The 27,002-nt window shown below is 36.5% G+C and overlaps 3 protein-coding genes across 6 annotated transcripts in view; 2 read left to right on the top strand and 1 right to left on the bottom strand.

The window, feature by feature from the left end:
• LOC136029126 (importin subunit alpha-3-like) overlaps window positions 1-1,816 on the top strand; it is a 41,520-nt gene extending 39,704 nt beyond the window's left edge. For both annotated transcript variants that reach the window (XM_065707205.1, XM_065707204.1), the window contains one exon: window positions 1,366-1,816. In XM_065707205.1, the coding sequence (XP_065563277.1) occupies window positions 1,366-1,386 (21 nt within the window). In that variant the 3' untranslated portion in view covers window positions 1,387-1,816. The remainder of the gene's footprint in view (window positions 1-1,365) is intronic.
• Window positions 1-27,002, bottom strand: part of LOC136029129 (uncharacterized) — a 337,007-nt gene that overhangs the window by 78,696 nt on the left and 231,309 nt on the right. The window lies entirely within an intron of this gene.
• The window catches only part of LOC136029130 (uncharacterized), a 71,270-nt gene continuing 62,940 nt past the window's right edge, over window positions 18,673-27,002 (top strand). For both annotated transcript variants that reach the window (XM_065707213.1, XM_065707212.1), the window contains exons 1-2: window positions 18,673-18,851; window positions 22,959-23,096. The gene's annotated coding sequence lies outside the window, so the exon portion shown is untranslated. The remainder of the gene's footprint in view (window positions 18,852-22,958; window positions 23,097-27,002) is intronic.

Here is a 27,002-nt window from a genome sequence, read left to right as displayed (position 1 = left end):
ATTTCATATTTAGAAGGACCTTGAAACTCAGATCTTTTATTTTTTTTTTATCCCGAACGGGTCCAGTGTCATTAGGGGGGGGGGAATCTTGGAAAATACTTAAAGTGGAGAGATCAGGATGAAACTTGGTTGAAAGAATAAGCACAAGTCCAAGATAGGTGACTGACATGACCGGACCGGATCCGCTCTCTTTGGTGGAGTTCGGGGGGGAGTAATTCGGGAAAATTAGAAAAAATGAGGAATTTTTAACTTACGAACGGTTGATCAGATCTTAATGAAATTTGATATCTAGACGGATTTTTTGCTTTAAAACTCTCATTTTAAATCCCGACCAGATCCAGTGACAGTGAAGGGAGTTGGAGGAGGAAGCCGGAATTCTTGGAAAACGTGAAATCGAGGTATCTTACGAATGGGTGATCGAATCTCAATGAAACTTAATATAGAAGAATCTTATGTCTCAGATGCTTCATTTTCAATTCGAATAGGATCCGGGGACATAGAGGGTTGGGGGGGGGGGGAAACAGAAATCTTGGAAACTGGAAATATTGGAAAACGCTTAGAGTAGAGATACCGGGATGAAACTTATCGGAAAAATAAGCACAAGTTATACATATGAGATTGACATAATTGGTACAGATCTTTTCTCTTTGGGCGAGCTGGGGGTTGTTAATTTTGAAAAGTTAGAAAAATTGAGGTATTTTTAACTTAAGAACGGGTGACCGGATCTTAATGAAATTTGATATTTAGAAGGAACTTATGTCTCAGAGCTCTTATTTCAAATACCGACCAGATCTGTTGATATTGGAGGGAGCTAGAGGGGGAAACCAGAAATCTTGGAAAATGCTTTTAAATGTCGTAGATACATGAATGACGTAACCGGACTGGATCTACTCTCTTTGGGGGAGTTAGATGGTGGGGTTCAGTGCTTTGGTGAGTTTGGTGCTTCTGGACGTGCTAGGACGATGAAAATTGTTAGGCGTGTCAGGGAGCTGTACAAATTGACTTGATAAAGTAGTTTTCCCCGATTCGAACATCTTGGGGGCTGAAGGGAGAGGAAAAATTTAGGTATTTTTAAATTGTGAGTGAGATCGGATCTTTAACAATTTATTTATTTAGAAGGACCTCGTGTCTCAGAGCTCTTATTTTAAATCCCGACCGGCATTAAGCCTCTGATTTTCTTTTTAAAGCAATCTATTGATTCTTAGAATTTTGCTAGAGCTCATACCATATGAGCTCTTGGCTCTTCCGACCTCGTCATAGGTGCCATATGAGCTCTTAGCTCTTGTTTCTTTTGTTTTTGTTTTTATCATCATTTCTTTACAGGTCTTTTATCTCCCATCAATTAACGTCTTCTTTCTTTTTTAGGTTGAAAAGTTAAGTTATTAAGTGAGGAGCTGAGCAGTAAATTTCGCTATATAAATAGAAGTCTGTATGCTGTTGCCGTCTTTTTGTGTGATAGCTTCAATTCTTCACAGAAAAAGGCGTTGCAACAGACCAGTCTTCTTTTAATTCTAAAGTTAAAATAAAGATCAAGGGTTCTCAACTTTAAGTTCATTGAAGTATCTGTAAAACTCTTGTTTTGCTTTTTTGTCTCTCCTTTTAATATTTTAAAGAATTAGAGCCCCTAAAAATTTTGAATTTATTATCTTTTCTGCTAACCCCTTTGCTAAACGAATTTACTGCTCATCCAAGCTCTTCTGCTTCTTCCATGGCCTCTGCTCCTCAGCCAAAGAACCGATTCCGGAGTCAAGAAACAATTAAAAAGAAAACCTGAGATATGTTATTTTCCTTTTAACTTAATAAAAATTGAAACGCTTTTTTAAGTTAAACTTTATTATTTTGTTTTCTTACAGCTTATCATATACTTACTACTTTCTGTTCCTAGAGTCAGCAATTATTTAAGGAACCCTGATTAAAAAGATTGAGTCAGTTAGAGAGGCGATCTTGCTCAAAATCTTAGTCATGGAATTGTTTTTTTTTTTTTTTTGTTTGAAAAAGAAGCACTACATCATGCACTTATTAATTTATACTGCTATATTAGCTGTATAATAATTATAAAATCATGCGCTGCTTAAGTAAAGAGCGATGTGGGCACATAGTAGTATTATTCTTATTATTTTATTTTTATTTTTTTTTAGAATGGGTCACTTTCTATCGAAGGAGTTGTCGTAGAAACTTCGAAAAGAGCTCATTCGATTGGGAATTGTAATATTCCCAAAAGGGGATAGTGCCCTTTTTAATAGTCAAAAGTGATTCGAGGGCAACTAATACCCCTCCCACGCCCACCATTTCCTCAACACAATAATACAAATTTTGAGCTAGCCATTTTGTTTAACGTAGTTGAAAGGACCAGAAATTATGTCTTTGAGGATGAAAAACCCCTACAGCTCTCAAGGCGAGGATTGTAAGTTTTGCCCGGGGGTATATAAGGTTTATGTAGAAAGGCTGATCGTATAAACTTCGGAGGGGGATATTTGGATTGCTAATCAGAAGTGATAGTGCCCTTTTTAACATTCAGTTATCAGGGAGCGGATAACCCCCGCCTCCCCCTCCCACACACACACCTCTCGTATTTTCCTGAAATACAACTGATGGAAACTCTAGGGGGCCATTTGTTGTGTTAGAAACATCGACAGGAGCTCATTCGGTTGGAGATTGACAGGGCTAGTGCCCTTTTTAATAGTTGAAAGTGAAAAGAGGGAAACTAAATCCTCTCTCATGCCCACCATTTCCCTTCATACATTCAATCAAAATTTTGAAAGAGCCATTTTTTTCAACGTAGTTGAAAGTCCGCAAAATTATGTTGTTGCGGATGACAACACCCCATAGTCCTCAGGGCAAGGGCTGTAATTTTTGCCCTTGGGTATATAAGGTATATGTATATAAAGGGTGATCGTATAAACTTCGGAGTGGGCTCATCGGATTAGTAATCAGAAGTTCTAGTGCCTTTCATAAGATTCAGAGTGATCTGAGGATGGATAACCCCACACCTCGCATTTTCCGTAAATACATCTGATAGAAATTTTGAGATGGCCATATGATGTCTTAGAAACTTCGGAAAAGGCTCATTCGATTGGAAATTGAAAGAACTTGTGCCTTTTTTAATAATCAAATGCGATTGGAGGGCAACTAACCCCCCTTGCACGCCCACCATTTCCCCAAACACATCTATCAAAATAGGACAGACATTTTTTTGAATGTTGTTGAAAGGTCTGGAAATTATGTCCTTTAGGATGACAACCCCTCAGTCGTCAAGACAAGGGTTGTAAGCTATGCCCTTGGGGGCATATAAGGTTTTTATAGAAAGATTGATCGTATAAACTTTGGGGGAGGCTCATTGGATCGGTAATTAGAATTTTTAGTGCCCTTTATAAGATTCAGAGCGATTGGAGGATGGATGCCCCCACACCTCGTATTTTTCCAAAATGCATCTCATAGATATTTTAAGATGGCCATTTGTTGTAGAAACTTAGAAAAAGGCTCATTCGATTGGAAAATGAAGGGGCTAGTGCCTCTTTTAAGTGACTTGGCAGTATATAACCCCCCTCCTACGCCCACCATTTCCCCAGACATCCAGTCAAATGCTGACATAGCCATTTTGTTTAGCGTCGTAGTTGAAAGATCCAGAAATTATGTCTTTTAGTATGACAGCCCTCAGGAAAAGGGTTGTAAGTTATGCCCTGGGGGTATATAGAGTATATATAGAAAGGGTGACAGTATAACTTTGAAGGAGGTTCATTAGATTGGTAATCAGAATTTCTAGAGCCCTTTATTAGATTCAGAGTGATTGGACGATGGATATCCCCCCCCCCCACACACACACTTTGTATTTTCTCGAAATGCATCTGATAAAAATTTTGAGATCACCAACAGTTGTAGAAACTTCGAAAAAGGCTCATTCGATTGGATATTGAAGGGGATAGCTCCCCTTTTAAGAGTCGAAAGGGATTGGACAGCAACTAACCCCCTTCTGACAACCACCAATTTCCCCAAGGACATCCTATCAAAATTTTGAGATAGCTATTTTATTCAGCGTAGTTCAAAAGTCCGGAAATAAGTTTGTTGAATGTGACCCCACACCACGCCCATAAGGGTATGGGTTGTAAGTTTCGACCAGGGGGGTATATTAGGTTCTTATAGAAAGATGGTCGAATAAACTTCGGAGGGGCTCATTGGACTGGTAATCAGAAGTTCTAATACCTTTTATAAGATTTAGAGTGATCAGAGGTTTGATACTCCAGCCTCCGATTACTCGGAGATAAGTAAAAGCCCCTTTTACTTGTCGAAAATGATTGGAGGGGAACTAACCCCCCTCTAACGTCCACCATTTCCCCAAACACATCCAATCAAAATGTTTAGATAGCCATTTTGTTCAACTTGTTAATAGTCCGGAAATTATGTCTGAGGATGACAACAACAACCCCCCCCCCCAGCCCTTTTTAAGGTTCAAAGTAATCGGAGGATGAATACCCTCTCCCCCCCCCCTACGCCTCATACTTTCTTAAAATGCATCTGATAGCATTTCGTTTTTTTATTTAATGTTATTGTTGATTTTCGTTTGTGTTTACTCCACTATCTTTTGATGTAAGTGGGTTACAAAGAAATAATATATTATTATTATAGTTATTTTGAAATAGCCATTTGTTGTCGTAGAAACTACAAAAAAGGCTCATTCGATTAGAAATTGAAATTGCATTTTTTAATTGTCAAAATTCATTGGAGGGCAACATGCACTCTTCCGATGCCCTTCAATTCTCAAAATATATTTAATAAAAAATTTTCGGTAGCCATTTTGTTAAGCATAGTTGATAGGTCTAGAAATTAAGTTTTTGGGGTGGATAACCCTTACAGCCCTCAGCGAAAGGGTTGCATCCAATGCCCTGAGGGTATATAGTTTTTATGGAGAGGGTGGTCGTATAAACTCCAGAAGGAGCTCATTGGACTGATAATCAGCCACCCCCTCCCTTCATCGTATTGTCCACAAATATGTTCGATAAAAATTTTAGATACCCATTTGTTATAAAAGAGTCCAAAAATCGTATAATAAGACCTTTTGGGTGGGAAGAATCTCCCATAATCGGTGGGTAAGGTATTTAAGTTATGACGAGGGGCATATAAAGTTTGTGTGGAAAGGGTTGTCGTATGAACTCTAGAAGAGACTCATTGTATTTAAAATGTGTAGTTCTAGTTCGCTGATAAGAGTCAAACATTATGGAGAGCAACTAGCCCCCCTCCCTGAAACCCTTTTTTCCCATATCCGATTGAAATTTTAAGAGAATTATTTTGTTCAGCATTGTTGAAAGGTCCAGTAATTATATTTATGGGGATGTCAACCTCCCCCGAGTCCTCAGGACAAGGTCTTTAAGTTTGGTAAATCAGTAATTGTTTACACATAGTGTATGTTATTGAGAAAGTATGCATGTTTGAACTTTGTCCAAAAAGACAAAGGGTATTCATATAAGTCTTTCAGAGAATGTTGAGGGGAGTGTTGAACTAAACCAAAACACGTTATGTGTACAGTTGTCATAAGGATGCAAATATAAATTCAGTTCGTTTTGAATTCACCATACAAATAGCTACCCATACTATTGATTCTCATAGAAAATAACTGAAAAGATGTAAAATATTATTTTTTCCATGAAAAATGCTATGTCAATAAAAAATGAAAAGAAATTAATTTGAAAAACTGCAAAACAAGTTTTTTAAAGAAAATTAAAGAGCCCCTTTAAGCCAAGAATGAGCAGAAATAAAGCCAAATATTCTCCAGGCGTAAAACTAACACAAATCACTATCAATATATAAATGAAACTCAAAGCGGTCAGAAATTACAAGTAATAGCCGAGTCAAGCTCAAAACGAGCAAAAATCAACGTGAGTAAGGTTTATGACTCCATGCCTTCTCAATATTTCTGCTTTACTGAAAAAAAAAATGAGTGTTGATTGTCAGTTCAATTGACATATAGTGATAATTATTGCTTAAAGTTTTGATAATATCTATTTATGAAACTAAGAAAAGAGGAAATATTTAAAATGTGTTTTGTTTTCAATAAAATACAAATTATGTTCTGGTCTTGAGAAGGTCTGGGGGTTATCAGCACTACTCACGTTAATTTTTGCTCATTTTGAGTTTGACTCAGGAAAAGAGTTTTTTAAGTTAATAAATAAAATACGCCGATACTTTAGATATAATTATAGAGCAATCAATTGACAAAGCGATACTTTCAGTTTTTAGTTTTATAACTTAGAGGAGTGGATTTACGCTACGGAGAAGAGTTCAAAGCCTGAAAACCCGGTTTGTTTTCATGTGCATCGCTTCCAAAGCAAATCTATCGTTGCGGAACTTATATTTTGAGAAATACACAGTTTAACGGAGAAATTGCGTCGCAATATTATATTTAGTTCAGGAAATGGCGTAAGGGTATGTGTACTGCGATATAGTACTTTCATCTCTATGACTCTAAAGTAGTATCTTCAAATAGGTTGCAAATTGCTGAAAAAAATTATTATTGTGGAAAATATATTTGGAGAAATATATTGCTTAATGTATTATCTTTAAGAAATAGATGGCGTCTCGAAGCTCACCTCTAGGACTGAAAGTTGAGCTGCCCGATTAGTAAACAAGCTACTTTATTGTCAAAGTAAACATCGAATTTTTCAATGTTTAAACTTTTGGTTTAAATTTTAAACCAAAAGGTTCTTTTGCACTCAGTTCCAGTGAGTGCAAAAGAAGCATTTTCTGTTTTACAATACATGGTTTTACAATCTTCTTAAAAAAGAATCCAGTTTGATATAATTCCTTTACTTTATATAATTCCTCTATTTAGCGTAAAGTAACGTTTGAATATTAGTTGCTAATCGGCAGGAAAACTTGAAATTTTACTCTAATGCAGAAATTTATGATCAAATTTATTTGGCCAACTTTGAAGATAATATTCAGGATTCAATATATAAATGCTTTGTTAAAAGAGTATTTTTCTGAAAATTGACACAGTACTCTATTTTCCAGGGGGTAAAAATGATCCAGATTAGAAACTTTTTTTTCTTTTAGGCTAAGAAATGCCCCTGTTTAAGAAGACAAATATAAATCATATCACAATATTTTAAGAAAATTGTAAACGTTATTGCTAGGAAAAAAAGGCTATGGTCAGCTAAAATCATTTTTTAGATTTCTCCCCCTGCCTCCCGTGATGAGGTGTCATTGCCACTCGCTTTCGAATATTACTTATAGTGCTCGTTTGTTTCTGTTACATTTTCAAATGGTAGCATTCCTTGGGCAAGTTTACGGGATTTATTTAGCGACTGGAGTGCCTGAAAACAAAAAAAAATTGGTAGAAGGAAAAATTCCTATTTTTGTTATTGAAAAGATTTTTGTTTTAGATTTTTCTATAGGTTTTCAATTTAGGAAGGTTAATCTCACTAACCTGGAACGTTCGCATGATTTTATTTCAAATAGGGATGCATTTCGAGATTTATTTAGTAATTTCAATCAGAAGTGCCTCCATTAAAAAAGTCCAGGATTTCTGGAGAATTAAGTTTCCCCTGCTTATATTCCTGCCATTGAGCTTTTAAGTTGGCTGAATTATTAGAATAAGAAATAGCCAGTAAGGGCAAGGTGGGAGAGTTTAAATGAATTTGAAGATAGAAGGGGAGAAAATAATGCAAATTTATTTCAATTAAGAAGGTTCCAGGAATTGGTTAGGATTCCAGAAGTACTACATGAGGTGTATTTTATCGAAATCTTCCATTGCTAGCTAACGCCACTCATTTTGATTGCAAAACACAAGAGACATTTGTATCAAGGGAGTCTAGCCAGAAATTATTCTGGAGGTTCAAAATATTTCCCAAAAATTTGGCATTTTTGTTTTGTTTTAGACAGTAATGTAAATTCTTGAGAATGTAGGGGGATATGCAAAATGTCCTTTCAAAGATCTTTCAGCGGGAAATTTTACTTTTTTTGTTAAATTGTTTTAAAATATGTTTTTCAAAAAAAAAATTACAAAAAAATATTCTTCAGAATTTCGAGGAAGGCGGTTAAGGGGGAAATTTAGAGGTCAGCCATTCAAATATTTTAGAGGTTTAGAAATTTAGAGGTCAGCCATTCAAATATAAGATAAAAACTTATAGACACCAATTTTGTTTGAAAGAGTCCAAAAACCTCTGGATAAACATATCCCCCGTAGAGCCTGGGGAATGGACTGTAACTTATGCCCTCAGGGCATACAAGGTTTTATGGAAGAGGTGATCGTATAAACTGTGGAAGAGATTCAAGTGATCAGAATTGAAAGTTCTTGTTCTCTTTCTAAGAGTCCGAAGTGATCCGATGGCAACTAGCCCCCATTCTCACCAATCCTAAGGCCATAAAGCTCCAATTTGTCTTTCCCAAGAGGAACTTCATATGGATAGGATGGTCTCATAAACTTTTTAAGGGGTTCATTTGATTAAAAATCGGCAGTTGTAGTCTCAATTTAAGAGACAAAAGTGATCAGAGGGCTTTTGTTCCGCCACGCCAAGGTACATTTGACGGGCTACTATTAACAATGATAATGCTAGTGCTAACGTTATGAATATGTTCAAGGAAATTCGAAGATATGCAATAGGTTCTGTATTCAGAAATGAATGGATCCATGTTAAATACATTGATTATTTGATTTAGGTTCATGTTGCCAAGTCTAATAGAACACTGCCATCAGGGAAAATTTCTCAATAGTTTTTAAATTGATTTAGTGAGATTAATGCTATACTCTCAGCCAGCGGCTGAAGTTTTGGAATTTGGCTGAAGTCTCAGCCAACGACAAACTTATACTCCAAACTTACAGTGCCCCTTCGGCCAATACCCATATCTTGAGTGCCAGACAAGTCCAATACAATAATGCCGTGTCTTTTGGAAAACATTGTATCGATTATACCATTTTCAAATAGTTGTGAATCTCGATCTAGGGATCGCATTTTCAATTCATTAGGATTTATCAAGGAATGAATTGTAGAGTGGAATTCTATCTACTTTACACACAAGAGGGGAAAGTCGAAACATTTCAAATTTGTGTGCGGAGTATGTCCATGAGCCTATGGCACCAGCACTTTTTACAATTGCAATATCAAATTTTGAGGTAATTTCAGGACTACAGGACTCATGACCTTTTGTTTTCGTACATGAAGTATTGCCGAAGTGAGAGAGACTGTTGCATCAGGCGCGTCAGTAAGTACGTTTCCCAAAATAAAATTGGACGGCGCAAGTTGTAACTTTATGTCAATCTTAACATTAGGAGGCGACAATTTGGGTATATAAAAGTTTCATAATTTATTTTCCCAACTAAGTGTAAATCACCAGTTCTTGCCTCTCTAAGTATATTGGTAGAGTTGGTGTACGTTTATATTCATATCCAACTGCTAAGCTCTTCAATTTCTTATAGGACATCAACATGAATTGTATGTAAGTTGCATAGTTTCTAGATTATTGCTAGTGCTGACCAATGTTCCATTTATGTAGACACTAAACAAATTGGGTAGTACACAATTTTCATTGGATAACCCATCAGTCGGACTTGGTTTTTCATTGTTTGATTTTTATACCATCACATGTAAATCTAAATCAATCTGAATATCAGTGACTACGCTTAAATCCTCGGGTGTGTTCTGATCGATATCCAGTAGAATGTAACCATACAGTTTATTCGTAGCGTGATGGTATGCCAAAGTAGAAATTTCGGTTCATTGATGTATATTTGTTTGTATATAGTTATGAGGGAACTTGAATCACGAACAACCCTGTAGATAATATAGTAAGTACAATTCAAAGCAAGTGCCCTCATACATTTGCTCTGATGAAAGATATTATAGAGGACGACGATTATCAAAATTTTGTCGTGATGAGATCGAACCGTGAACAATTTTAACATCTCCTTAAACATTTCTTCAATGGATCAAAGTGTCTTCAATGGAAGACACTTTGAGCTTTATGCTCCCAATCATCAGCAAAATATTCACTAAGTTCTATCGGAACACTATGTGTAGTGCTTCTTCTTCCTCGCTTAAGGGGAACGCCCCCTAACCACACACTCCTAAAAAAAACAAAGATTCTTACATGATTTTAATTAGTTATTTTAAATTTCTACAGAACACAAAAACCCAACAAAAAATCAAATGAAACAAAATTCATTCATTGATGAAGTTATATAAAGATTTTACTAAAACATGTTTACTTAAATTCTCCCCTCCCGAGGGTGTCTGATCGAAGGCCGTATCCCCCCTCCTTATAAGGCATGACCAGCTGTGTGCCGGATTTCCCCTCTGAGGCCGTCACCAGCCGCGCCGGCTGCGGGCGTGGGGGGGGCAAGTAAATAAAAAGTATGATATTAAACATTTTTTATTTCAAGATATAGAAAAATACACTGGCATATAACAACAACTCTGCCTTGGGCATACAGAACTAATATAAACATAAAAAGGATTGACATACAAGAACAAACACTGCTGAAATGGGAAAAAAGGGCCCCGCCTCCTGCCTACTATTGAATTTTATTCAGACCGAGATGGTGCCTGTTTTGTACGCATTCCTCTCGGCTGAAGTAAGGTAATGTCCATGGGGTAGTACCTTCAGACCGTCTGCAAACACATAGACTTTTTCCGACATGGCTATATGGTATTTTTCTCCACTCTAACCGTGTACTAACGGTTAGTACACATAGACTTTTTCCGACATGGCTGATATGGTATTTTTCTCCACTCTAACCGTGTCTAACAGTATTTAAGAGCAAATCCCCATGACTTTTCGCTCTTGGGACTTGACTACTTTCTATACAGTTTCAATAAATACGCATGTCAAAATTCGCATGTCAACATAGTGTGTAGGAACACTCTTGCAAACACTTTGGATAATCTCATTGCGAGTTTACACACAGCACACCTTCGGACCTGCAAGTAGACCGTGGGACATCCAGTTACTCCCAGTGGGAAATCTAGTCTCTCCCCGACTATGATTTTGGAAATAAACGTTTATTTGGGGCTCAGTGTTTCAATAGCTCTCGACAAATGGAGTAGTTCCAATTGGTAAAGTCCATTTAATAGCTACTGTACTTACAATTTTCCAAATCATCTAGTAGGTTTTCCGTTTTAACTTTTAACAGGAGTGAATTAGTGTCTCCTTAATAAACTTGAACGTGTCCCTTCTCTGGCCATTGGAGCCTACACATATTGTAATAAAATTCCAGCATGAGTTTTTTTACACTTCTGAAATGTTGCCAATAGCGTTATTTTTTTAAATCCTACATTTCTTTTTTATCAAACAGTTCGTGGTAACGAACATGTAATAAGGAGCAACCCGGCTCAATAGCAACCAAAACTCTAAAAATGGAATTTTGATACCAAGAGCTACATAAAAAAAATCGCATTTTAATGCTGATTTCAAATATATAACTCTCATCAAGATTGGTCTGACCTATCAAAAGTTACGAGCCTGAAAAAATTTGCCTCATTTTAGAAAATAGGGGCAAACGAACCCTAAAAGTCATACAATCTTAACGAAAATCACACCATCAGATTCAGCGTATCAGAGAACCTTATTGTCGAATTGTCAAGCTCCTATCTACAAAAATGTGGAATTTCGCTTTTTTGCCAGAAGACAAATCACGGATGCGTGTTTATTTGTTTTGTTTTTTGTTTCTTTTTTCCAGGGGTGATTGTGTTGACCCAGTCGACACAGCCAAATCAAAAGTTCTAGTGCCCTTATTAAGTGACCAAAAAAATGGAGGGCACCTAGGCCCCCTCCCACGCTCATTTTTTCTCAAAAGTCACCGGATCAAAATTCTGAGATAGTCATTTTATTCACCATAGTCAAAAAACTTAATATCTATGTCTTTGGGGACGACTTACTACCCCGCAGTCACCCTGGGAGGGGTTGCAAATTACAAACTTTGACCTGTGTTTACATATAGTAATGGTTACTGGGAAGTGTACGGAAGTTTTCAGGGGGATTTTTTCTTGGTTTGGGAGGGAGAGTTGAGGGGGGGTTTACGCAGGAGGATCTTTCCATGGAAAAAATTCTCATGGGGGAAGAGATTTTCAAGATTTTTTTGCATTATTTAAAAAAACAAAGAAAAAATAAATATGAGAAGTTTTTTCTGTTGAAAGTGAGGAGCAACATTAAAACTTAAAACGAGGAGAAATTATTGCACATATAAGGGGTTTACCTCCTCGTAATGCCTCGCTCTTTACGCGAAATTATTTTTTGTAATTTCAACTATTTATTCTACGGCCTTTGTGATTCAAGGGTCATTCTTAAGGAATTGGGTCAGAATTTAAGCTTGTGTAAAGAGCGAGGTATCGACGAGGGGTGAACTCCCTCATATACGCAACAAAAATATACGAACATAGAAGTTCGTTACGTAAGTTAATTCGTAAATTACGTATATTTTTTACTAATGAAAATGTTCGTAAAACAATTAAAAGTTCTAGTTGCCTTTTTAAGTAATCAAAAAATTAGAGGGCAGCTAGGCTTCCTCCCTCTCTCCTTTTTTCTGAAAATCTTCCGATTAAAACTATGAGAAAGCCATTTAGCCAAAAAGAAAATTAATATGCAAATTTCGTTTTAATTATTTATGTGCGGAGAGCCAAGATCAAAACATGCATGAATTAAAAAACGTCCAGAAATTAAATAAAAAAAAACAAGTTTTTTTAAATGAAAGTAAGGAGCGACATTAAAACAAACAACGAACAGAAATTACTCCGTATATGAAAGGGGCTTTTCTTTCTCAACTCCCCGCTCTTTACGCTAAAGTTTTTTCCTTTTTTAAAAAGTAGAGCTAAGAGAAAGAGTCAAACTTTAGCGTACAGAGCGGGGCGTTGAGGAAGAAAAGCCCCTTTAATATACGGAGTAATTTCTGTTCGTTTTAAGTTTTAATGTCGCTCCTTACTTTCATTTAAAAAAAACTTGTTTTTTTTTATATTTAATCTATGTAAAAGGACCATATTCGAGTCTATGATGATGAACAATATAAAGTTAGGATTTGCCATGATTCAAGCACTGTCTCTTGAGGTGGTTACAACGTCACGGTGACTCCTATTGCGCACAATCGCACATTTTACCGAAGGCTGAATTTAAAATAAGTTTAAAGATTTCTTTTTCAATCTTCGTTTTCGCTTCAGAACTTTTACTGACGAAAGCGTCAATAAACGTCTTCAAGTTGGGCTTTTGATCGAATTTGTAGCCTCTATGAATCTTTGTGACTTTGAAACCATTGAGTAGTATCCATCTCAAAAGAATGTGGTGTATAACATTATTCTGTTTCGGATTAAGGTTGGCAATCAGTTTTGTTTTTGCTCCCATCCTTTACCGAGTCATGACTTTCCAAAGGTAATTTACATTAATTTCGAAAAACCATCCCTGTGGCCTATTCTCCTTATCAAATGTCAGGGAAATTTGAATCGCAAAGAAGTGGCTAGCCATTTGTAATCCCCACATGGCAAAGAGTAGTGAGACATTGCCAACGGATAATGGCAATTTATATCCAGAAAAACTGCGTCTGACTTTTCAGTGGTGCTTTGTCCAGTCGGTTCAGTTTCTAGGATACGATCCCCTTGGAAAATATCCTTCCCTATTGACCTCTCTACAAATAAGTGCTGATCCACGTCGGTGATTAACCTCATTTTCTCTTTGCTGATTTTAAGAATTAAATACATCATCTGGTGGGGAGTTGAAAAATAATACCCCACATTCATCCGAAATTCCAGACAGATTTTATCCGCGTTTTTAAATACAATATACAGCAACGTCAATACAGCACTTGCCAGATATATTTTACAATAATCATCCCCATTTTTACACCCTTCCGCTGCCCAAACTTGTGTTAGCAAGTTCATTGTCGGCAGTGGTGCATTGACGATCGTAAACTGAATCATAACATGCCTTGATAGGTGAAATTGGTTCCTCACGAATTCTTGAGGTAGAGCTGTAGCACTAATACGGCTATATGCCCTACCACGTTAATAAATTATACATTTCATCATCTGGAACACCCAGTTTAGTCAGGGGAAAACTATTAAAATCGTCACTTCTCTGTACTTGAATTAATAGACTTAGGGATTAGGAGAAAAAAATATATGAATCTAAAAAAAACGGATTTTATTCAAGATTTAAAAAAAAAATATATATTTTGAAAAAGATTTGAAAAAAATATATGAATCTAAAAAAAAACGGATTTATTCAATTTTATTTGAATGTGAAATTTATGACTAGCAGCTTCTCAGATGATTTGGGTATGATATTATAAGAAAAAAGCATCTACCAATGTGTCTTCTACAATTTTTCCTCTTTGCAAACATGCAAACGCTGATATGAATTTCAAATCATTGTTGGAATTGTGTATACAAACTGGTAGAAAGTATTGTTGTTTATTTTTGTTTATTACAGAGTTGTTGGACATCCTGAGAAATTTACTCCCCCCGATAAAATTGGACTGCTTAAAAGATCATGATCGGAAAGTGACCTTTTTTTAGATCCTCCTGTGCATCCAAAGGTAACGAGGGCACCTACAAGCAGCCGCCAGTCATCCCTCGTGTTTGCCGCAGCAATAATATCTTCCCACGTCTTGTGAAGGGAAGCATTTACATTTTGCTGGTCCGTCAGATAGGTGCGCCTGAGCGTATTGCACGGTCTGCCTCTTCTTTTTCCTTTGGGTTGTCTCTGGAACGTCGTTTTTGGGATTTGAGATTCGTCCATACGAAGTATATGCCCCGAGTATTTCCAGCGACGTGTCCTAATGACATCTGTCACTAGGGTTGTCTGGTCCTCCGTCTTACCTTGTCATTATCCAGTTCGCGAACTGGCACCCTCAGTCAAATTCTAGAATACCGAATCGATTGAACAGTGTATTTTAGAAATTATTGAATCGCTAGATGGCTCTATCACCGCTAACCGTTTCCATAGGTTCATACTGAGGACGCTTATAGCTCCTTAAATGATGGTTTAATTTTAATTATGTGCATAATCTGCTAAGAAACATTGGACAATAGTAGCATGTGCTCCTTCTGGTGTTTTCATCCTCACAAAAAAAACGACCAATGTTTGTTATTGAAAACATGACCAATTGAATGGCAGGGAGAATTGGTTCGGTTGCAGACTCATAAAGAAGCCATACCCAATGCTTCACTTATTCAATGGATGGAGCCCTGACTAAATATATAAACCCCTAATCTTTACGTTCGCCCTCATCAAATTCTGTATCGTACTGCAAAACAGCAACACCAATCTTTAAATGTTAAGTAGCCCAATCTTATATATTTATTCCTTTTAGTGTTACTGGACATAGGTCCTTTAAACAATTAACATCTACTTTAAGAAAATTTGCCCTCTCCTTTGGCCCATTACCTGCCAAATTGTCCAAAAATGTCTTACTAGCATCTTTTTGCAGGGGTTTGTGGGGGGGGGCTGTTATAAGGAATTTGTACTTTAAGCACTGTACTCCTATTTAGAAACAAATTGGTTATACTCCCTTACACCCCTTTAATCTGAATTATATTTGAAAATTCTATGCTTTTCCATAAAAATCCCACCCCTTGAAATTTACTCGTATCAACGTCTAAATATTCAATAAATAAAACAATTGAACCACTACCCCTCTGACTATAGTTATTCAATTTAACCACAATACTATCCACCCAATCAAAAATTCACCCTCAAAATTGTGCAAGTCTGAGTGCAGTAAGTAGTAAGTAAGTAAGACGGCACTAGACCCTTAAGGTCCAAACCGGCGGTGCTGATCTCCGTTTCATGGCCCTTCAGCCCGGAAGTGCAATGGACAGCTGGGGGGCAACCAACCTGTGCTTTCACACACACCCTTCCTGCTTACCTTCCCCAGATTTCTCCAGATACCCATTTAGAGCTGGGTTCACTCTACCTGGGCTTACAGAGTCACGCCACTGACCCCAGTCCCAAACTAAATAACCGGTCACAGCTGGGATTGAACCCGTGCCTCTTGGACAAAGAATCCCCACACCTGCGTGCCAGTCAGCCTAGTCTGAGTGAAGTTATTGCATTTCATTTTGCATGTGATGCGAATGCACCTCACCTGAATAGTCATTTAAATGATTTTTTTTTGGGAGATGGATGCCTTAATGCTAATGTTTCCCCTTACTTTATCTATCGTTTAAGAAGGGTTTGAACCTTACTCAAATAGGAGTGCATTATCTCTTTTGGATCTGTGATTCTACTACCTGCCATAAGTATTTTAAATGTATCAGCGCAGGGCAGAGTTTGGCAAATAAAAGTTTGGCAATTCGGGGGAAGCAACGGGATTTTCCTGTCCCATACCAGTACCACTTTGACCTACTTCACCGTCACTATGAATTCTAGGGGTGAATGGAGCTGCGAAATCCTCCAACTCGTTTGTCATTCTTTTGAATGCATTAAGGACGACGGGGTCAGCTCAACCATTGTCACCCCTGATAAATTCTCTTGATAGATGACTCCTGTTTGAACTGGGGTAATGTCCATTAAAATAATGATGGGAGTTGAAATATCATTACTTGCACTTACCCAAGCAAACCAATCTTCCCACAATTTGCTAATGAAGTCATTAATCTTCTTCATCGGAAGGAGGGGGTAAAATATATGCATCTAAGAATTTGTTGATGTCTTTCTCTGCTAATGCCCTTGCTGCTGCAATTTAGAAAAAAGAATAAGCAAATTTATTTCTATGACATGGTCACTTTTTAAATCTGAATATGTTGTATTTTTTAAAAACATGATGAAAAGTATGTAGATGTATCCTTCAAAATACGTTATTGTATGCAACATGGTGAAAATATGTTTATATGTAAATATGTTGCTTCAAAGTATTCTTTGTTGTGGGTCAAAACATGATTAAAATATGTACTTCAAATTTTTCAAATTTTTTTTAATTTTTTATTTAATTTAATTTTATTTTTACTTGAAATAAGGTTGTCTTTTTTACTGAAAACAGGATGTAATTTAATTTTTTTCCCATGGGGGTGACCAGCTGTATGAATAGTGGCATGAGGGTGACCTTTTGTATCAACGTAGGTATGGGGGGGGTGAATAGTTGCATCAACATAGTAATGGGGTGACCAATTGTATTAACGGAGGCATGGGGATGACCGCATGCATCAATGTAGACAAGGGAAGGAGTGTATAATGAATATTATGGCTATCTCACAATTTTGATCCGGTGACTTTGGGAAAATAATTAGCGTGGGAGGGGGCTTATGTGCCCTCCAGTGTTTCGGTCACTTAAAAAGGACACTAGAACGTTTCATTTCCGTTAGAATGACCCCTCTTGCAACATTCTAGGACCACTGGGTCGATATGATCTCCCCTGAAAAAAAAAAAAAAAAACACGCATCCGTGATCTGCCTTCTGGCAAAAAATACAAAATTCCACATTTTTGTAGCTAGAAGCTTGAAACTTCTGCAACAGGGTTCTCTGATACGCTGAATATGATGGTGTGATTTTCGTCAAGATTCTATGAATTTTAGGGTATGTTTCCCCCAATTTTCAAAAATAAGGCAAATTTTCTCGGGCTCGTAACTTTTGACGGGTAAGACTAAACTTGATGAAATATATATTTAAAATCAGCATTAAAATGCGATTCTTTTGATTCAGCAATTGGAATTAAAATTCTATTTTTTAGAGTTTTGGCTACTATTGAGCCGGGTCGCTCCTTACTACAGTTTGGTACCACGAACTGTTTGAAAACCATTTAAACCAAAAAAAGCCGTAATGATTTCTTCGTGGCAGAATAATTAAACGTAGATGAAAAATAATTTCCAAATATGGAAAGCAAACTGAAGAGAATTTAAACAACTTACTTCTAGTGATTTCAGTTGTTGGAGTGTAGTCCCCTCTAAGTCATCCTCATCTGGCTCATAGTCTACATTGATCATTTGCAGGGCGTTCATAGGTCGTGTTATTTCCGCAGAACCAGTCGTTCTATATATCTTTGGTGATGGTTTTGCTTCTTTGTCAGACGTTTCCTAGAATAAAGGTGTGAAAATTAAGTTAAATTAAAGATGATGTATATCTTACAAACTCACAATTCAGTAACTGAAAACCCACTACATTTGTTATAACCTCCAGGTTAAGGCTCCCACCGTATTTGCTATAGTCCTAAGTAGGGGCATACTAGCCTAGAGAGGAAATAATATTTTATGATAATAGTCAGAGATATGTATTCAGTTATTATTTCAAACCATATTTTGATAGTATTATTTTAACTTTCTTTCTAAAGCAGCATGCCTAGAGAGAAAATAATATTTAGCAACATTTCCTTATTTTAACTTTCTATTGAAGGCCAAGTATGTCACTATAGGTCTAGAATGACAATATTAACTTTTAATTTTACTCAAATATATAACCAGATATTAATTAAAAATATGTTTTGGTAGTCTTATTTGCACCCTTTGTATTTGTTATAGTCCTAAGCAGGGACCCCGCTGTATTTATTACAGCCCCCCCCCAAAAAAAAATCTAATGTTCTCTTTAACAACAAATTTAATCATAGGCCTGTGTTGGGATTACAATACAAGACACAACATGCGCAGACACATCTATCAATCATTTGAGGGCTGTTCCCATGTATCTTAAGTATTAACGGAATGCATTTCATATTTGATGGTTTCAGTTATTCTGATTTATATTATCCTCTTCTTTTTTAGATTGCTATAAATTCAGCGTTGAAACTTTGTGACATAGCTCTTAGCCATACAAATTCACAATTCAGATACTGGACACCAGGACACGACATTGTAATACACATTAAACAAACAGAACAAATTCAGATAATTATTGAAACTGGAATCTTAAAAATATTAGCTCCATTATTAGGACATACACAAGTTGAGGTAATTATGTCTTATATTAAATTTCGTTATATACGTATATGTGTGATTTTTTCAGTAAGATTCGTGGCTTCATTAATTACTCAATTATGTGCTTAGTTTGTCTAGTGTGCTTAGACTGAGCTGCCCACTTAATTCAACAATCTGTCTTGGCTTTTTTCTACAATTGGCCATGACTTTGACTTTTCCCACAACTATTCCCTCTTTTTTAAATTCAAAAATCAACGGAACCTTGTTGTAGACAAGTTGTAGGCTGCAAAATAGGGTAATTTCCAGGTGTGCATGTAATTCGCCCATACACCAAGGGATGGACAATGATATCTGCTTATCTGCTTCACTGGTTGCCTTAGACATCCTGGTTGAAAGTTGTGCCACTTTTGTTGCTGAAATTCTTCTGAAAAGCGGATAACTTCGGTGGTGTGATTTTTATGGCACTTGGTATTAACCAAGTGACATGTAGCAATTGCAAATTCTGTCGGTCTGTCGGTCCCGGTTTTGCTACTTTAGGCACTTCCAGGTAAGCTAGGACGATGAAATTTGGCAGGCGTATCAGGGACCGGACCAGATTAAATTAGAAATAGTCGTTTTTCAGATTTGACCATCTGGAGGGGAGTGGGGGGCCCGTTAATTTGGAAAAAATAGAAAAATAGAAGTATTTTTTAACTTTAACTTAATGGTTATTTTTAACTTAATGGTTAATCAGATCGTAATGAAATTCGATATTTGGAAGGATATCGTGTCTCAGAGCTGTTATTTTAAATCCCGACCGGATCTGGTGACATTTGGGGGGGATATGGGAGGGGAAAACTTAAAATCTTGGGAAACACTTAGAGTGGAGAGGGATCGGGATGAAACTTGGTGGGAAAAATAAGCATAAGTCCTAGATACATTATTGACATAACCAGAACTGATCCACCCTCTTTGGCGTAGTTGGGGGGGGGGTTAATTCTGAACAATTAGAAAAAATGAGGTATTTTTAACTTACGACGGGTGATTATATCTCAATGAAATTTAATGTTTAGAAGGATATCATGTCTCAGAGCTCTTATTTTAAGTTCTGACCGGATCTGGTGACATTGGGGGGGGGGGGGGGGTTGGGAGGGGGAACCTAAAACTTGGAAAACACTTAGAGTGGAGGGATCGGGATGAAACTTGGTGGGAAAAATAAGCACAAGTCCCAGATACATGATTGATATAACCGGAACGGATCCGCTCTCTTTGGGGTAGTTAGGGGGGGGGGGGGTTAATTCTGAAAAATTAGACAAAAACGAGGTATTTTTAACTTACGAACGGGTGATCGGATCTCAATGATATTTGATAGTTAGAAGGATACTGTGTCTCAGAGCTCTTATGTTAAATCCCAACTTGATTTGGTGATATTGGGGGGGGGGGGGGACCTAAAACTTGGAAAACACTTAGTGGAGTGATCGGGATGAAACTTGGTGGGAAAAATAAGCAAAAGTCCTAGATACATAATTGACATAACCGGAACGGATCTGCTCTCTTTGGGGTAGTTGGGGGGGGGGGGGGGTAATTCTAAAAAATAGAAAAAATGAGGAATTTTTAACTTACGAACGGGTGACCAGATCTCAATGAAATTTGATATTTAGAAGGATATCGTGTCTCAAAGCTCTTATTTTAAATTACGATCGGATCTGGTGATATTGGGGGGAGTTTGGGGTAGGGGAACCTAAAATCATGGAAAACGCTTAGATTGGAGGGATCGGGATGAAACTTGGTGGGACAGATAAGCAGAAGTCTTAGATACGTGATTTACATAATTGGAACGGATCCGCTCTATTGCGGGGGGGAGGGGTTAATTCTGAAAAATCAGAAAAATGACGTTTTTTTAACTTACGAAGGAGTGATCGGATTTTCATGAAACTTTATATTTGGAAGTACCTTGTTACTCAGATCTCTTATTTTAAATCTCAACCGGATCCAGCGTAATTGGGGGGGGCAGTTGGGGGACCGGAAATCTTAGATAATACTTAAAGCGGTGAGATCAGGATGAAACTCGATGGGAAGAATAAAAACCTGTCTAAGAAACGTGACTGACATAACCAGACCGGATCTGCTCTCTTTGGTCGAATTGGGGGGGGGGGGGGTAATTCTGAAAATTGAGGTATGTGTAGAGCTTTAAAGCTCTAATTTTAAATTTTCACCAGATCCTATGACACTGGGGGGACATAAGGGGGGAAATCGGAATTCTTGGAAAACGTGAAAATTGGAGTATTTTTATCTTACGAAAAGGTGATCGAATCTTAATGAAATTCGATATTTAGAAGGATATCGTGTCTCAAAGCTTTTATTTTAAATCCCGACCGGATGAGGTGATATTGGGGGGAGTTTGGGGTGGGGGAACCTAAAATCATGGAAAACGCTAAGATTGGAGGGATCGGGATGAAACTTGGTGGGAAAAATAAGCAGAAATCTTAGATACGTGATTTACATAATTGGAATGGATCCTCCCTATTAGGGGGGGGGTCAAATCTGAAAAATTAGAAAAAATGACGTATTTTTAACTTACGAAGAAGTGATCGGATCTTCATGAAACTTTATATTTGGAAGGACCTCGTAACTCAGATCTCTTATTTTAAATCTCAACCAGATCCAGCGTAATTGGGGGGTGGGGAGTTTGGGGGGACTGGAATTCTTAGAAAATACTTAAAGCGGTGAGATCAGGATGAAACTGGATGAGAAGAATAAAAACCTGTCTAAGATACGTGACCAACATAACTGGACCGGATCTTCTCTCTTTGGTGGAGTTGGGGGGGGGGGGTATTTGTAACTTACGAAAGGGTGACCAGAGCTTAATGAAACTTGATATTTAGAAGGATCTTTTGCTTTAAAGCTCTAATTTTAAATTCATACCAGAATTTTTGACATTGGGGGGAGTTGGAAGGGGATACCGGAGTTCTTGGAAAACGTGAAATTTTGGGGTATTTTTATCTTACGAATAGGTGATCGGATTTTAATGAAATTTGGTATTTAGAAGGAATTCATGTCTCATAGCTCTTATTTCAAATCCTGACCAGATCTTTTGACATTGGGGGGGGGTTGGAGGGGGAAACCTTGGAAAACCCTTGGAGCAGAGGAATCGGGATGAAGCTTGGTGGATAGAATAAGCAAATATCCTTTATACGTGATTGACGGAACCGTACTGGATTTGCTCTCTTTGGGTGAGTGGGGGGGAGGGGTTCAGTGATTTGGAGAGTTTGGTGCTTCTGGACGTACTAGGACGATGAAAATTGGTAGGTGTGTCAGTGAGCTGCATAAATTGGCTTGATAAAGTCGTTTTCCCAGATTCGACCATCTGGGGGGGGGGGGCTAAAGGGAGAGGAAAAATTAGAAAAAATTAGGTATTGATAACTTACGAGTGGGTGATCGGATCTTAAGGAATTTTGATATTTAGAAGGACATCGTGACTTAGAGCTCTTATTTTAAACCCTGACTGGCATTAAGTCTCTTATTTTCCTTTTAAATCAATCTATTGATTCATAGAATTTTGTTAGAGCTCATACCGTATGATCTCTGGGCTCTCAGCTCTTCTTGCCTCGGCACAAGGGCCATATGAGCTCTTAGCTCTTTTTTTTATTTTATTTGAAATACACATTTACATTTATTGCTGGTCATTGCTGCTCAATTTATTTTGGGAACTTGCTGCTGAACAAACGTGTTAGTTGCCGGTAGGTACCTAACGAAGAGAAAAGTAATGGTGCTTGGCACTGTCAGAGAAAGAAACAGAATGTAAAAATGATAAAACAAAACGAAAAGCAAAAAAGAGCGTAGATTTTAAGTTGATGACTGACTGGGAATTATCCTAATAGTTCTATCCTCATATTTTTGCTTCATATAGGGGATAGAAGAATTACATTCCCTTATATTGAATAAAAAGGAAAATAACTTTTTTGCATGGGAAGCACTATTATCTATCTTGGTCAAAGTTAAAAATCCTAGTTTAATGATGTTGTGGACAGTGTTAGATGTTTTTAAGAAGAGGTTTCAAAGAATGATTTAAAGTATCTCCTTAATAGTTGTCTATTGTCTCTTTATTTTGTTCGTCGTTTAAGTTCTCTCTTAAAATTTCCTTTTGTATAATTATTTCAGGTGCAATTTGCTGCACTAAGCGCAGTCGGTGAAATTGTGAAATTTGGTACAAGTAAACAAATACTAGCAGTTGTTGATGAAGGCATTCTAGAGCATTTCTCTGAGTTATTACAGCACCCAGACGAAGAATTAATAGAGGTAATTATAATATAAGTATTGCAACTATATTTGAATAAAATATAACCAAGGTAATAGATAATTACTTTTTGGTTGCATTCTGTTTGGGCTCAATATTAGCTCTATATTTCCTACCCTTGAATATATCTAATCAAATGTGTGGGATAGCCATTTTGTTCATAATAATCGAAAGTCCCAATAAATACACCTCCTGAAACGAAATGGCTCCCCCAGTACCTGGAGCAAGGGTTGTAGATTACCCAAGTTACTCATTGTTAGCCTTTAGTGCCTGTTGTAATTTTAATGTAGACTCCTAGTGGTACACAATTTGGGGCCTATTCAAGTTAGATGTTGCAGAAACTCTCATAAAATTTCAGTGTTACTGAAAATGTTGGTTCTATTATCCATTACGCGAATTAATGAGAAGTAGTATAAGTAATGAGAACTATAAAGAGCTTTTGGTGCAATTCGGACTCTCTTTGGGTCGAGCTTAATGCTATCTGCCAACAGACGAGTTATATTTGTGTTAATAAATAAGATTCTCTACGTATTGATTGCAATTTAAGTAAACTACATTCATAATTTTTTGCCTTAAATATTCAAACACTAAGAACGACCACATGGATGGTCAAGTCTTAAAACAGACCAAATTTTTTTTTTGAAGATATAAAAGGGTTCTTTGTCGAATTAGAAGCTGTAATTAAAATTGTGTGGAAGAGAAGCTTCTATCCGAAATTAAATTCACCAAATCTCAACACCATTTAAAGAACTAAGAATGCCAACGAAAAATAAAGTTGCCCCCTCCCTCTGGACCCATTTTGGTGTGTTATAAATTTGAAAATAGAAATATTGCAAGATTTTGTTTTTAGGTAGTTTCGAAATCTGATCAAATCTTTCGCTTATTGTGTCCTAAATGGAGAAGAAGCCCCATATGTGGCTTTAAGATTGAACTGTGAAGCACAAAAATAGAAATTCTAAAAAATCCGGAGTTTCACAAGGATCCCAAAAGGGATAATCCAACCACATACATCACTATCATTTCTCGTATCAATTCTTTCTGGGCTAATGTAAGCTAAATAAAGATTTCCAAATCCTTTTCATTTGGTTGTTTCAAAATCATGAAGGTTACTAGTAGTACGATATATCTGTCAGTGTTGCTGTGCAGAACGGTAAAAATAAACAAATAGTTGATATTAGGTAATTTTGATAATGCTTTCTTTAGAAATGTAAACATTAATCATATATTGGAATAGAACTACGCCATCAAAGGAAAGCCACACTTTCTTAAGGGGTTTGGCATCATGCGTTATGAGCTAATATTTTCCTGATTTATCACCCTCGTTTTTTTTTTTTTTTTTTTTTTGTTGTTTTTTTTTTGACACTGTTAATACCAAAAACAGAGTAACAGCCTAGGGAGGTCTTCTTAATTAAATTTGAATTCTGGATTCTTAAATTTTAAAGATGTATAGAGTTTTGTAAGTCTCAAGTGATCAATCAGATTTCATTTTTAGTGTCCTTAGTTCTTCATTTGTGATGGCCAATCATTGCCAATCAGCCCCACCTCGAAGAACTATTGGAGCTTCTAAAAGCTGTTTTTGGCATCATTCCAAGAATATGCAAACCGGTTTTCGAGAATTTTGCAAATTTCAAGAATGATGCGTTATCTGTTATGGCGTAAGGCATTCACGATCTCAGTTAAACGATACATTGGATACAAGCGGGGCTCTGTCCGGATGTACTATTGGAGTTGATAACACCTTCTTTTGGGATCATTCCAAGAATATGCAAATAGGCTTTTCAGAATTTAGCGATTTTCAAGAATGATTCTTTATCTGGTATTGAATAATCATTCATGTTCTCGGCGAAACAATACAATGAATACAAGCAGGCGCATAACTGGATTTCCGAGGATTTCTTGTTACGCTTCTGAGGCCCATATCTTGATTTTCGAGAATTTCTTGGCATGCTTCCGAGAATTTCAAGAATGATACATTATCTGATATTGTGTAATCGCTCATGTTGTCGGTGAAACAATGTATTACGTTTCGTGACAGCCCCCACTTCAGATCCTTTGACATAACAACTAAGCCAACAATATTTCTAGATTCTAATCAGTTTTCTATTGTTTTTATGAAAATTTTGTCTAATGTATTAATCAAATGTCTGACGCATGAATCGAACGTGAGACGAAGCTGATTCCCCCTTCAGAGCCCTAATTCCTCCGTATTTCTCCAGAACTGCAATTTTTTTACTTAGATTTTTACAACTGAAATAATTTTGACTATTTTCCCTAATTCGATGTGTTTTATTCTTTACTTGGCGTTCGTTAAGAAAATGGAGATTTGTTTTTAATAAAAAAAATTTGTATCCTTTAAAAGAACTGTGTGGTGTTTGAGACTTGCATAAGCATGCGCGCACGCCAACTGAGCCTAAATGTAACCTAACACAAATGTAGTTAACATAATGTAACCTTAGTGAAAAATCAGTTGTGTTGTCATCTATTACTTAAAAGCTTCGTTTTTTAATCAGAGTAAAGAAAAAAATAAAAAAATGAAATCATGGAACAGAGTCTCTCAAACCCCGTAAAGCTCTTTTAAAGGATACAAGAATTATTTATTTAACAAAACATCTTCGTTTTTGTAATGAACGACAAGTAAAAAAAAAAAAAAAATAAAAAAAAATTATTTACCAAACAATCTTCGTTTTATTATAATCGCCTAGTAAAGGAAAGAAATTCACATGGAGTCAGGGAACAGAGTCGCTCAAACCCCATGAAGGTCTTTTAAATGATACAAGACTAATTTACTTAACAAAAAAATCTTTGTTTTTGTTGATTAAGGCCAAGTAAAAAAAAAAAAATAAAATACACATGTAATCAGGAAACAGAGCCTCTCAAACCCCATAGAGCTCTTTTAAAAGATACAAGAATTATTTATTTAAAAAAAAATCTTCGTTTTGTTTTTAAATGAAAGCCCTGTAAAGAAAATAACCGCTTGTAATCAGGGAACAGAGTCTCTCAAACTCTGTAAAGCTCTTTTAAAGGACTTAAGAATTAATTATTTACCAAATTAAATTTTATTTTTTTAAGAACGCCAAGTAAAGAAAAAAAAATCCCACATGAAATTATGGAACAAAGTATCTCCAACCCCGTAAACGTCTTTTAAAAGATACAAGAATTATTTATTTAACAGAAAATCATCGTTTTTATGGCACTTGGTATTAACCAAGTAACTTGTAGCGATCACAAATTCTGAAGGTCTGTCTCTCTGTCGGTTCCGGTTTTGCTAGTTTAGGCACTTCCAGATAAGCTAGGACGATGAAATTTGGCAGGAACGCCAAGTAGAAAAAAACCCACATGGAATCAGGGAATAGAATCTTTCCGACCCCCTTAAAGCTCTTTTAAAAGACACAAGAATTTTTATTCAACTGAAAAATCTTAGTTTGTTGAATGGATGCCAAGTAAAGAACATAAAACCCACGTGGCTCATTTAAAGGATACAAGAATTATTTGTTTAACAAAAAATCTTCGTTTTTTTAATGAAAGCTAAGTAAAGAGTAAAACCCACGTTTTTTGTTAAATAAATAATTCTTGTATACTTTAAAAGGGCTTAACTCTGTTCCCTGATTCCAAGTGGGATTTGTTTCTTTACATGGCCTTCATGAAAAACCAAGATTTTCTTGTTAAATAAATCATTCTTGTATCGTTTAAAAGACTTTTATCGGGTAGAGAGACTTTGACAGAAATCTTTGTTTATTTAGAGAAAAATCTTCGTTTTTTTTTAATGAACGCCAAATAAAGAAAAAAAAAACATTGGAATCAGGGAACAGAGTGTCTCAAACCCCATAAAGCTCTTTTAAAGGATACAAGAATTATTTATTTAACAAAAAAAATTGCTTTTTAATGAACATCAAGTAAAAAAAACCTCT

Source organism: Artemia franciscana, chromosome 7 (assembly GCF_032884065.1).
Source record: "Artemia franciscana chromosome 7, ASM3288406v1, whole genome shotgun sequence".
Lineage (NCBI taxonomy): Eukaryota > Metazoa > Arthropoda > Branchiopoda > Anostraca > Artemiidae > Artemia > Artemia franciscana.
The sequence above is the reverse complement of the archived record's forward strand: the minus strand, read 5'-3'. Positions and strand labels throughout refer to the sequence as shown.